Source organism: Plectropomus leopardus, chromosome 1, assembly GCF_026936395.1.
Source record: "Plectropomus leopardus strain MGB_pleo_1.0 chromosome 1, ASM2693639v1, whole genome shotgun sequence".
Taxonomy (NCBI): Eukaryota; Metazoa; Chordata; class Actinopteri; order Perciformes; family Serranidae; genus Plectropomus; species Plectropomus leopardus.
Window position 1 is genome coordinate 40,558,952 of NC_142176.1, and position 13,017 is coordinate 40,571,968.

The 13,017-nt window shown below is 38.7% G+C and overlaps 1 protein-coding gene across 2 annotated transcripts; it reads left to right on the forward strand.

Annotated features, from left to right (window-relative positions):
- The first annotated feature begins 830 nt into the window (after positions 1-830).
- LOC121941790 (NLR family CARD domain-containing protein 3-like) lies at positions 831-12,599 on the forward strand. Of its 2 annotated transcripts, none has more exons than XM_042484665.2 (11): positions 831-1,181; positions 2,541-2,657; positions 2,775-2,891; positions 3,817-3,906; positions 4,511-4,589; positions 5,800-6,025; positions 6,838-8,632; positions 8,729-8,902; positions 9,321-9,509; positions 9,615-9,661; positions 10,436-12,599. In XM_042484665.2, the coding sequence occupies exons 1-11, from the start codon at positions 1,093-1,095 to the stop codon at positions 11,017-11,019; spliced, it is 3,507 nt and encodes a 1,168-aa protein (XP_042340599.2). In that variant the 5' UTR covers positions 831-1,092; the 3' UTR covers positions 11,020-12,599. The 2 variants fall into 2 exon arrangements, with proteins under 2 accessions (XP_042340599.2, XP_042340607.2); XM_042484673.2 differs by having other exon boundaries at positions 9,336-9,509.
- The last annotated feature ends 418 nt before the right edge of the window (positions 12,600-13,017 follow it).

Genomic DNA, 13,017 nt, shown 5'->3' on the forward strand with positions numbered 1-13,017 from the left:
TAACCCCATCTCCAGCCTCTGTACTAGGCTGGTCCTGTATGGTCACCCCAGGCCCCGCTGTTGGTGGGCTTTCATTGGCAGCAGTCCCCGCAGGTGCAGCAGTGGTGTTGGTTGTCCTCAAGTTGGCATCTGCCGCAGAAATTGCCTGTCGCCGCTCCTTAGTGTCACTCGTCTTATTTTTCTTTGTAAATCCAAAATTTGAGAGTAGGTTTCCCTGTTTTCCTTTAGACACAATGATTGCAAAACTTGGCAGTAAATGTGATTCAGCGTCGAAATTGAGCAGGTCCAGCAGCTCCAGCGCAAATGGTCCAGAGCGGTACCCGCTTCAGTGGTGAGGACAAGAATTGCATGCAGGTCGGCATCTTTATTAAAGTGAAATAGTGATGAGTCACATACAAATCATACATTAAAAATAGCTTAATTTTACACAATCCATAATTATGACAATGCAAAAAAAACCCAAACCAAAACAAAGCAAACAAAAAAACAACCAAAAAGGAAATGCATGAGAAAAACAGCATTTTGCCAATATTTTAGAACCCCCCCCCAAAATTTCACAAATCATGTTTTCAGGGTGGCTCATGTCTCATGAAGGGGGGTCGAGGGTTTGGGTATGGGTAAGTCCGGGTAAGTAACAGTTATGGTAATGGTCAGGGTAAGGCTTCAGGAAATGGGTGTAAGAAAGCCAATAGAATGTCCTACTTTGTCTGGCAGTTTGAAAGTTTCATGTGTTTATAAGTTTACAGCTTTGGATGTGCGAATTACCACCATCTACTGGAGACACAGTAGAACAATGCCATGTGATCTGTGATCCGTCTCACACAAAAGCTGAGCCAACAGGTTGGATCTGTTCAAGAATGTGAAAATAAAGCAGGGAGGATGTAACAGAAATATGCTCAAGGAAAACAAACCCTTATCAACCGACGGAGAATAAGGAGTGTTTTCTGTTTGGATGCTGTGTTTTTTTGTGATTAACAATTTTAATTGAATTGTAAAAGAGTAGGGAATCAATCAAACACAAAACAAGGATTAAATGGAGCCCTTAGCATGATGAATCAGTCCAGCTTGTTTCTGTAAAGGTGTAGCTCCAGCATGAATGTGTCAGAGGAGACAGACGACGGCGTCTCTGATTCTGAAGTCACTGCTTCTCAGCAACATGACAGCCACTCCAGAGATATGAGGTAAGATGGACTTTTTTTCTGACTGCTTATGACTGTTGACCATCTCAGAACCCAGCTGTGTGTCCACGAAGAGTGACCGCTGGAAGGCTATTGGGTTCAAGGGATGACGCCATTCTGATCAGCAGCTGTAAGAATTTAATGATGATTTTGTAGTTTTTTCCTGCTGTATGTTTATTGTGTAGCAGTCCAGAAATGTAGTACTGATATCTTTTTGTTCCTCTGCCTGGACAGGCATTGTGTCTGTTTGTCCCATTCTCGTGAACACAATATCTCACGAAGGCCATGAGGGAATTCCTTTAAAAATTTGTAACTCACATCCACTTAGACGCAAGAATGAAATGATTAGATTTTGAGTGGTCCAAGGTCAAGGTCATGGCCATAACACTGGGACATACAGGCTCTGACTTATGAACAAACAAACCTCCAATGATAAAGTGTAGATTATTACAGATGTGTGGAATGAAAATGTAGTAGAAGTATGAAGTTGAATTAAATGAAGTTGAATGACATTTAAAGTCACAGAAAATGCAAATACTCTAGTACCTCTGAATTCTACTCAAGTACTGTACTTGAATAAATGTACTTTGTTACACTCCATCACTAGATGTTGCATATTCATAGCTGCATGCATACTGTCATCGGGTATTGTATTCTTAGATTTTTGTTTTATTCTAACTGTCTGATTTTATATGCTTCAGTGCAGTCTTTTGAATACTGACCCTCCAATTCTGCTTATCTGCTTCATAGATGTCTTTTATATTATTGTTGCTGTTTCTTTGTTTTTCTTGAAATTGCCTGATTTATTTTGCTTAAATCCTGCCTTATTTTAACCCCCTGAAACCTGAGCAAATTGGCTTGGTTTCTTTCAAAAACATGGGTAGGCAGCAATAAGCAACAAAAGAAGAAATGACCCAAGAATTAGCAATAAACTGGAAAAAACACAAGAAAATTAAATTTAAAAAAAGGAAAAAATTTAAAATTTAAAATTATAATAATTTGTAACATAATTTTGAATTATAATTATTCTGGATATAGTTTTTCCCTACATTTCCCCCCAGCTTTTTAAAAGTAATTTTCTAATTTTACTAATTTCTTGCAATTTGTAACATTTCTTCCTAAGTTGCTCATTGTTTTTTTGCTCCCATTTTTTTTGGGAAAGAAATCAAATCTATTTGCACAGCATTCAAATCTATAAATACTTAGTGAAAGGCACCAAAGAGCAGCACAAGAAAGTGCTTCATAAATCAAGTTTATTAAATGAAGTAAAAATAAGCAAAACACTTTTTTTTCAATGGAGGAGAAACTTTAGGTTGAGTTCTTAACCTGGAATTTAAATTTAATGTTTATGTTGTGTTAAAGCACAGTGAGGCAGGACAGACCAGACTCAACTGGACCCAGCTGTGTGTCCTTGAAGAGTGACGGGTCTATGTGTGAGCCAGTAAACTTCAAGGATGGAGGCCAGTCTAATCAGCAAATGTAAGAATGCAAAGCACTTGAGTTTGTTATTGTGTCTCAACTGATTTGATTTAGAGACAGAAATTCACTAAAGCTCAATTCATAACTGGGGCTTTGAATGTTTATTTTGTGTTGAAGCCAAGTGAAACAGGAGAGAGCAGACCCACCTGTACCAGACTGTGTGTCTGTGAGGACTGACCGGTCCATAAGTGAACCTATTGAGTTCAAGGATGTAGCACCAATTACTGAGCCAAGGTAAGCTTCATTGCATTTGACCTGTATTATATCTTATATAAGGGGACATGTTTGGCTAATTCTCATGTTCATACTTGCATTTGGGGTTTCAACTTTGTCATGTTTGCATAATTAACGCTTAGTGCCTGATAATATCGTTCTGTGCACAAAAAGCGTCCTTTAAAAATCAAGCTGTAAAATGTAATACATTAATATGATTTTACACATTGAGTTTATTCCTTAACCAACATAATATCAAATATTTAATTCTTTAAATGGCAGGTTTTTGTCATGATGTCATTATATTTTTAGACCCCCCCCCCCCCACACACACACACAAATATTATTATTAATATAATATTATTTATATACTAGATACTACATACTAAGTAGAGTTTTTGATTATCACAGCATGGGATATGTCAAGAATGAGCAATAATATTGATTTGTATACATTATTATTTTTTGTGCAGTGTCATATTTAAAAACTAGGTTCTAAAAAATATTATACATTAATGTGATGTCCTACTTTCATTGAGTTTATTTTTTAAACAACAATCAGTCCTGATCAAACCTATCAAATATGCATTTTTTTTTTAAATTTAGAATTTTAACCCTTTAAATGAAAGGTTTTTGGAAATGCCATGTATTTTTTCCATATGCCAAATATGGCAAAACAGGATATATATAAAATCAGGTGGAAAACAGTAAAAATTGCAAATTCCAAGGTGTGCCATATGCATGAACACAGCCAAAATTACCCCCCCCCCCCCAAAAAAAAAAAACTTTTCAATTTTGAATCAAAACACAAAACTAAACAGAAAGTGTATAGTAGTAGTGGCTCTGGACAAAGCTTTCCAGAGAGTTTGAAAAAAAGATAAATTGGTAAATTGATAAATTCACTAAAGCTCACTTCATGAGTTTGAATTTTCATGTTGTGTTGAAGCCAAGTGAACCAGGAGAGAGCAGACCCACCTGAACCCAGCCATGTGTCCGTGAGGAGTGACCGATCTGAGGACAAGTTCACTGATTTCAGGTAAGGAAGTCACTTTCTATAAAAGCAGTTTGTTAGGGTGTGAATGTACAACAACCATGATGGGGTCAAGAGATCTGAGCTCAAGTCAAAACTGTGAGTCATTTTAAGTGCAACTGATAACATAATGTTTAAATTAACAAAACCCTGACTTTTGAACTCAGGTGATTTTAAGGAAGACAGTTCAGGAAAAAAAATGTTATAGTTTTCTTGTCATCAGTGACTGGAATCTACCTGGCAAACAGTCAACGCGCCTCAGGAAACCTGCCTTGAGTGCATTCTCTTCCTAACTCAGTTTAAAGACACACAGTTTAGTTTGACAAAGGCTGAGATAGTAAACATTACAGCAATGAAAAACTGGTTTTGGTTAATGCAGGTAGACTGATGGTTGAGTTATTTTGAAATCAGTGACTTTGAAAATGTCCATCAGACTCTTTTCACTTAAGACATTTCATATACAAATTCTTGGCTGTGTATGTTTTCTAGTCAAGTCAAGTCAATTTTATTTATAAAGCCAATTATCACAAATCACAGTTTACCTCAGAGAAAAACTCAATCAAAAAAATCTTTGCATTGAACCGTGTCCTCATGTTTTCTGGATCTACAGAGGTCACCGCAAGAGGTCAGAGGTTCTCAGTAATAAGCCTGCCAAGAAGCACCAACAAAACCTGGGCTCCATTTTTTTGGTATGTAAATGTCCAACTTTTCTCTATATAGGGTGTAAACACTGAATCTTTGTGTTCTCAAACTGAATTGTATGCCCTAAGTTTACAGTGCATAGGTAAAAATGAATGCTACAAATTTTATTTGACTAGTTTTCGACACAAAAGCGACACTGTGCACATCCAAAGACACCTGAAGTTTCTGTATTTGTGTTGTCTTGGCATTCATTCAAAGCCATCATAAGTTTTATTGTCTGGAAAGTTCCACAGTCAAACCTGTTTGGTTACACTTTCATACCCGTCAGGAAGTATTAATGCACTGACTGAGCTCCGAGTGGCTTACTGCATGGGCCAGTGTCGCATGTTCTATAGCAGCAGGAACCTGCAGTGAGAATCACATGATCAGGCAGATGTACCTGCAATTACCAGTTTTAGCTAGCTGTCAAAACCGTAGACTGTATATGAAACTGGATGACAATGCCACACTTACCCCCTCTATGCTGAGGTGAGATTAAGTTCCTGCCAAAACACCCATCCAATTAATCGCGAGTAGCTCGATTGATTGTAAGCGCACAGATTGTCTGTCACAGCTGTCAATCATGGCAGAAACGCCCCCGTTTTGTATAATTTAATAACTCATTAAAACCAAACTTATCATAAAAACAAACACTTGAACAAACATCAGGGTGATGAGAACTATCGTCAGTGTCAGAAACCTTCGTAGGGAAAAGTGTATTTGACGTATACTTTGAGTTTTTATTTTTGCTTATTCACTAACATGGAGGGGTGGACTTTATGATCTATACTGCAGTCAGTCACCAGGGGGCGATCCACATTGAAATGTTTCACTTTAGGGGAACTGTCATGTTGACCATCTTCATATACAGTCTATGGTCAAAACAAAATCAAATTTATGTCCTAAACAGTGGAATCACTCCATGCTGCACAATTTTATTCAAGACTTATTCAAGACAAAGTTTCAACCTGCCTTGCACCTAAATGATGCAAATAACTACCCTCTTTCAACTGCACAGTAAAATTAAGATTTGCTTTAATTCAGACAAAAAACTAAAACTAGTCAAGACAAGGTTTGACATAATCAGCTACAGATTTAGGTCAAAACAGTCTCCATGTTTCAGCTTTCAGATGGGTTTTCAGCAGAGGCAGATGAATATGTTGTTCTTTGTTTCCATCAATGAACAATTTTTTTTAATTACACACTTTACTCTTCCAGCTTCTTGAAGAGAACATTGTGAGTTTTGTGAGAAATGAGCTGAAGAGGTTCAAGAAAGTTCTGGATCCAGAAGCTCCAGAATACTTAGAGAGCCTGAGAGAAGATGAAGTTGTGGTTGGTGAAGAAGAAGAGCAGAGAAAAAGCAACAGAGACGCTTTTCTGAAGCTCACACTGAACTTCCTGAGGAACATGAAGCAAGAACAGCTGGCTGATGCTTTGCGGAGCAGTAAGACGCTGTTAAGAATTACATACTGCCTCTGGAAATATGGATGTTTTATTAGATTTCTTAACCCAACATTTGAACCAACATTAGACTGATGTTTGAACATTATTTTTCAAAATGTGAAGTTGTTAACCCCTGGAAACCTGATCAAAGTGGCTTAATAAAACATGAATAAGGCAACTAGTAACTAAACAAGAAGTTACCCAAAATTGGCAAGAAATTATTAAATAACTATATTATTAAATAAGCAATAAGCAACAAAAAAGAAAAAAAATGCTAAAAAAGACAAACCGAAAACCAAACTAAACAAAAACTAAACAAATAAAGAAATGACCTTGAAATCACACTAAAAATGTAAATATAATATAATACATATAAACTTTAGATATACAATTACAATTATTTTGTTTTATCTTTTACTAATTTTATTCCTCTCTCATTTCTATCTTCCCCTTTCAGTTCATTTTCTTCTAAGAATTTCCTAATTTCTAATAATTTGTGTGACATTTCTTGCCAAGATGCAAAATGTGTTTTTAGCCGTGTTTTCAAAAGAAATCAAATTGTGAAAAGCATCTGGATGTAGCACAAGAAAACTGATATCGATCCAGGTTTCAAAGGTTTAATCTGTCATTGAATTCCTGGACAAGGTATTGGACAAGGTAATCATCATTATCAAATCATTATTTTATACTAGGATTTATCAATGATTAGCAAAACCAGTGTGTGTTGAGGAATGGATGCATTCATCAGAAGGTGTCTCAATTTGCAAATTTACCATAATATCCATTGACCGAGGTTATATGTTGTTTCCACAGGAACTCTCGCTGCAATTTGCCAACGTAAACTGAAATCTACACTGAAAGACAAGTTTCAGTGTTTGTTTGAAGGGATTGCCAAAGCTGGGAACCCAACTCTTCTTCATCGGATCTTCACAGAACTCCACATCACAGAGGGAGACTGTCAAGAGGTCAATGAACAACATGAGATCAGACAGATAGAAGCAGCATCCCGAAAACCAGCTAGTTCGGAAACTACAATTGGATGCAAGGATATGTTCAAATGTGGAAGACATGAACCAATCAGAACTCTTGTCACAAAGGGAGTGGCTGGCATTGGGAAAACAGTCTTAACGCAGAAGTTCATCCTGGATTGGGCCGAAGGCAAAGCCAACCACAATATACAGTTTATCTTTCCATTCACTTTCCGAGAGATCAATTTGCTAAAAGAGAAAAAGTACAGCTTGGTGCAACTTGTTCATGAGTTCTTCACTGAAACCAAAGAAGCAGGAATCTGCAGGTTTGAAGACTTCCAGGTTGTGTTCATCTTTGACGGTCTGGATGAGTGCCGACTTCCTCTGGACTTCTGCAACAATGAGATCCAGACTGACGTTACAGAGTCCACCTCAGTGGATGTACTGCTGACAAACCTCATCAGGGGGAAACTGCTTCCCTCCGCTCGCCTCTGGATCACCACACGACCTGCAGCAGCCAATCAGATTCCTCCTGACTGTGTTGACATGGTGACAGAGGTCAGAGGGTTTACTGACCCACAGAAGGAGGAGTACTTCAGGAAGAGGTTCAGAGACAATGAGCAGGCTCGCAGAATTATCTCCCACATCGAGGCATCACGAAGCCTCCACATCATGTGCCACATCCCAGTCTTCTGCTGGATCACCGCTACAGTTCTGGAGCATGTGCTGAAAATCAGACAGAGAGCAGAGCTGCCCAAGACCCTGACTGAGATGTACATCCACTTGCTGGTGGTTCAGACCAAACAGGGGAATGTAAAATATCACAGCAGTGCAGCGACAGATCCAGTCTGGAACACAGAGACCAAAAAGACCATTCTCACTCTGGGAAAACTGGCTTTTGAGCAACTGGAGAAAGGAAATCTGATCTTCTATGAAGCAGACCTCAAAGAATGTGGCATTGACATAAAAGCTGCTTCTATTTACTCAGGTCTATTCACACAGATCTCCAAAGACGAGCATGGGCTGAATCAGGACAAAGTGTTCTGCTTTGTCCATCTGAGTGTTCAGGAGTTTCTGGCGGCACTCTATGTCTTCCTTACGTTCACCAACACTGGCATCGATCTACTAAGAAGAAGAGGGTGGTTCACTTCAGTTCAGGCTTTGCCATTACAACGAGAATTCAAACACCTCTACCAGAATGCAGTGGACAAGGCTTTAAAAAGTCCAAATGGACACCTGGACTTGTTTGTTCGTTTCCTCCTTGGCCTTTCACTTGAGACCAATCAGACTCTGCTACGGGGCCTGCTGAAAAAGACAGGAAGTAAACAAGAGGTCAAAGAGATGCTAGTGCAGTACATCAAAAAGAAGATAAGGGAAAATCCTTCACCAGAGAGAAGCATCAATCTGTTTCACTGCCTGAATGAGCTCAATGACCATTCTCTAGTGGAGGAGATCCAACAGCACCTGAGATCAGGGAGTTTATATGGTAACAAACTCTCTCCTTCTCAGTGGTCAGCGCTCGTCTTCATCTTACTGTCATCAGGGAAAGCTCTAGATGTGCTTGACTTGAGAAAATTCTCTGCTTCGGAGGAGGCATTTTTCAGGCTGCTGCCAGTGGTCAAAGCATCCAAAACAGCCCTGTAGGTGTATAGATATATGGAAGCATAAAATATTTTAAATATGATCATATCTATGGCAGAAAGCAAGAAAACACTTTATTCTCTCTTCGTCTTCAGGCTGAATGGCTGTAATCTCTCATCAAAAAGCTGTGAAGATCTGGCTGCCGTTTTAAGCTCCAAGAACTGTTGTCTGAGAGAGCTGGACCTGAGTAACAATGACCTACAGGATACAGGAGTAAGGCTACTCTCAAATGGACTTCAGAGTCCACACTGTAGACTGGAGATTCTTGGGTTAGTATTCAGTAAAATAGGTTACCATTTCAATATAATTATACCCATTTATAATCACTTGCATTCACATTAGTCATCATTAAAGTTATCTGACCTCTTTAGGATTCTGTTTTCTATTTGTCTTTGTTCCCATCAAAACCCAGGATATCAATTTGTAGCATTTGGAGATGGTATTTCATTGTTTTCTCATGGTGATAAAACCAAAAATATCATAAAAGATTGATGATGGATTGAGATTGATGAAATCAGGGTAAGGGGGAGCACGGAATTGACAGGCATTTAGTATCAGGGTCTGCGGTCATGCAATTGTTGTACTTGACTGTCATAATAAAAAATGAGCTGAAGGTGAACTCTTTGAAATTCAAAAGCTTGTAGAGCAAAATGATTGATTAATGACGGTGTATAATCAAATATGAAGCGTGTGTGCTTGCAGGCTGTCAGAGTGTCTGATCACAGAGGAGGGCTGCGCTTTTCTGGCTTCAGCTCTGAATTCTAACCCCTCCCACCTCAGAGAGCTAGACCTGAGCTTCAACCACCCAGGGGACTCTGGAATCAAGCTGCTGTCTGCTGGACGGGATGACCCACGCTGGAAACTGGAAACTCTCAAGTAGATTAGGTTTTATAGTTGTTAAATAGGGTATAGATGTCATATATATGTGCACATGTTCATTTTTCTTTCTCTGTCACTCACAATTGTGCACCTTTTTCACAGGTTTGATCATTGTGGAAAGTGTCGACTGAACCCACCACCTCTCAGGTGTAAGTTAAACTTTTCTGGTGTCACCAATCTGATTATTTACTAAATCCTCATCTTAAAAAGGTTATGCATTAAGTACTCTTATTTGATAATCTATGCCGTCATTCTGCCAGTGTTAAATGAAAAGATCCACCCCACATATTTGCGTACAGATAATATGTACCACTGTTAGGAGACAGTTAGTTTAGCTCAGCATTAAGATTGGAAACAGGGGGAAACGGCTATCTTGGCCCTGTCTGAATGTAAGCCTAACATATCTCTGATGCTCACTAATAAACATATCTATCTCACTTGTATGATCCGTACAAAAACTAAGGTGTAAACAGTTTCATTTTAACAGCACACTATAGAGCTGCTGGATTATTTCTTGGCCAGGCTTCTTGAAGTCTTCTTTTTTTCCTGTGAGGTTGTCATAAATCCAGAGATAACTAACAGGCTATAGACTTGATGTTTCTTCCATGTGGTGCGATCCAGTGACTGCATCAGTCATGCCACATCGTTGGGTTTTCCAACTAATCCTCTGATAAATTCTGCCCCTCAAACACAGATTGGCCAATCATAGTGTAGTGTTATATAAGTCTTGCAGTAAAAGTGGCACATTATTATACCTGCTTTAGCCTAATAATTAGACCAAAATGGCGTTTAATTTCACTTCATTCTTTTAATTTGTTTTGTCCTTATTCTCTAGCAAGTTATGTATCTATACAACCAACATCAGTTGCGTAGTTGTATTTACAAGGGACAGTCAACTTTTTGTGTCTCATTTCCTCCATCAGATTTCTGCGAGCTTTCACTGGACTCAAACACAGCAGACAGAAACCTCTCACTGTCTGACAACAACAGACGAGTGATGGTGGTGAAGGAGAAGCAGCCGTATCCTGATCATCCAGAGAGGTTTGATAGCTGGAAACAGCTGCTGTGTCAGGAAGGTCTGAGTGGGCGCTGTTACTGGGAGGTCCAGTGGACAGGAAGGGTTCATATCGGAGTGACGTACAGAGGAATCAAAAGAAAAGGAGACAGCGATGACTGCTGTATTGGATGGAATGATCAGTCCTGGAGTCTGTTCTGCAGTTCTCAGAGTTACACTCCCTGGCACAATAACAAACCAATAGACATAGACACACACCTGCCTTCTAAGTCTAACAGAGTAGCTGTGTATCTGGACTGGCCTGCTGGCACTGTGTCCTTCTACTGTCTCCCCTCCATTGTCTCTTCAGTCAGACGGATCCACCTCCACACCTTCCACTCCACATTCACTGAACCCCTCTACCCTGTGTTTGGGTTTGGACGAATGCGAGAGGTAGGGACTGACTCAAAATTTTTACCATCCTCAGTTTATCTGTCACGTGTTGAGGAATGAATGTTTCCTCCTGTAAAACAGTGGGACCCAAATCAGGGTACCTTAGGACAGTGTCCTAAGATGAAAGTGTAAAGATAGTGACTGTGCAAGCCAAGGAGTCAACAGTGAAGGTGAAACTCCTGGCAAATCTGTAGGGGGGGTGGGGGGTGGGGGGGGTTGTGGTTGTCCATCCATCCATCCGTCCTTCCCATATTTATGAATGCAATATCTCAAGAACACCTTGAGGCAATTTCTTCTACTTTGACACAAATGTCCACTCAATGTGCTTGATGAACTGAGTAGAATTTCGTGGCAAAAAGGTCAAGGTATAATTGCTTTCTTGGTAAGACCATGCAATGGATAGTTTTTCTGCTGTAAATAGAGCTCAAAGAAAGGTTGATTCATCCATCTCAACACGGACTGAGTCTAATAGACCTGAGCTGGTTAAAAGAGCTAAAAATCAGATTGTAAAATGAAGAAGCTTTTTGTGGGTAGGGGGAGCTCATTGTCCCACACTAAAATGCCAGTTAAAACTAAAGCCCGGTAGACACTGTGCGATTTTGGGCAGTCATGAAAGAAATGTGGTGATATCTTTGGTCGTTTCTCTAAAACCGCTGTCCTATATCGCATAGTGAGAGAGGTGGCCGGTGTCATAGTCATGTGATCAAAGACAGCCTGGGATAAAATTCTGACAGTGGCAGAAATTTGGGATGTTAAGACCTAAATCTACTAACCAACCAACCAACCAACCAACAGAGACACAGCATGAAATGATGCACTGATCAGTGCCACATTGCTAAATGCTAGTAGATGCTAATAAATACTCCGAGCTTTTGTTGCAAAATTGGGATGCCAAGTTGGCCCCTTCTCCCCAGCCATGACCGCGTCCACATTCTCCTCCCTCTCCTCTTCTTCTGACTTTTTTGACACACATAAATGCTACTACAGCAAAGACTTGAGTTGTTTGTTTAAATTTGCTGAGACCACTAGATGAATGATGCACGCCGCCAATGCTTTGCGCACGAGTGTTGACGTTGATGGACGTAGGTCGTTTCCTACGATTCAGTAGGTGATGTCATCACATAGTCTGCATATATTAAACTTGATGTCATACCAAGTTTAATAAGATCCATGTCACAGAGTATAGCTGCACTAAAATTATTTTATTTTATTATTTAATTTTTATTTAATGTTTATTTAAAAGGGACATAGCATATTAATGAACATCAGTATAAAATACAAATATACACAACCACAACAACACGAAAACAAAACAAAAACACAATTATACTCATTTTAAGTGTTTAAAGCTGATCAATGTGTGTAGGGTTACACTGACATACTCATGAAATTACCTGAACTGTTGTTTTTGTAAATGTATAAGTTGTAAAAATTGCGTGTAACTAAAATTATATAGATTCATTGTTTAGAAAAAATTTTCATGTAGCCCTATTTTCTGAAATTGAATAAAAATCTCCATTTTCTCTTGTGATGTTATTTTTGTGATGACAGGAAAGTGTGTAGAATATTTGTGATTTTTTAAAGTTGTATTTTATGTTGTTTGTGTTTTATTAAAAATCTGCTTGTGTGCTTAAGCATGATTTTAATGCCACCGACATTTCATTTGAAAATAATATGAAATAATGTTTCACCTAAACAGAATTATTTTATTAGCCAAGTCTATTTTATAGGCTACACAAAAGCCCCTCATGTCAGAGGACTTTACCAAGATTAGTTTAGTCAAATGTTATTTTGTAGTCTCAGTGTTCTGCTCTCTGCCATTATTGTTTGTTTTTTTTTGTAACAGGTGTTGGGGTGTGTATAGATATTCACTCCTAATGTGTAAAAATAATTGTAATAGTCCAATATAAATTATTACTTTTATTATAATATTAGATTTGATTGTTAACTATTGCAAAATGCTATACCCTGTTAAGGCCAGTAGAGAGCGGTATAATATAAGGGAACCCATGTTAAAATGTCTTTTCTCGGGACAGGAAAAGCACTATGACAGTAATT

What these genes read in the sequence shown, in the direction of transcription:
- LOC121941790 (XM_042484665.2), top strand. Translation starts at nt 1,093, where the DNA reads ATGAATGTGTCAGAGGAGACAGACGACGGCGTCTCTGATTCTGAAGTC. An exon ending in GGCTGATGCTTTGCGGAGCA is followed by an intron (nt 6,026 to 6,837) that starts GTAAGACGCTGT and finishes TTGTTTCCACAG; the next exon opens with GAACTCTCGCTGCAATTTGC. An exon ending in TGGAAACTGGAAACTCTCAA is followed by an intron (nt 9,510 to 9,614) that starts GTAGATTAGGTT and finishes CCTTTTTCACAG; the next exon opens with GTTTGATCATTGTGGAAAGT.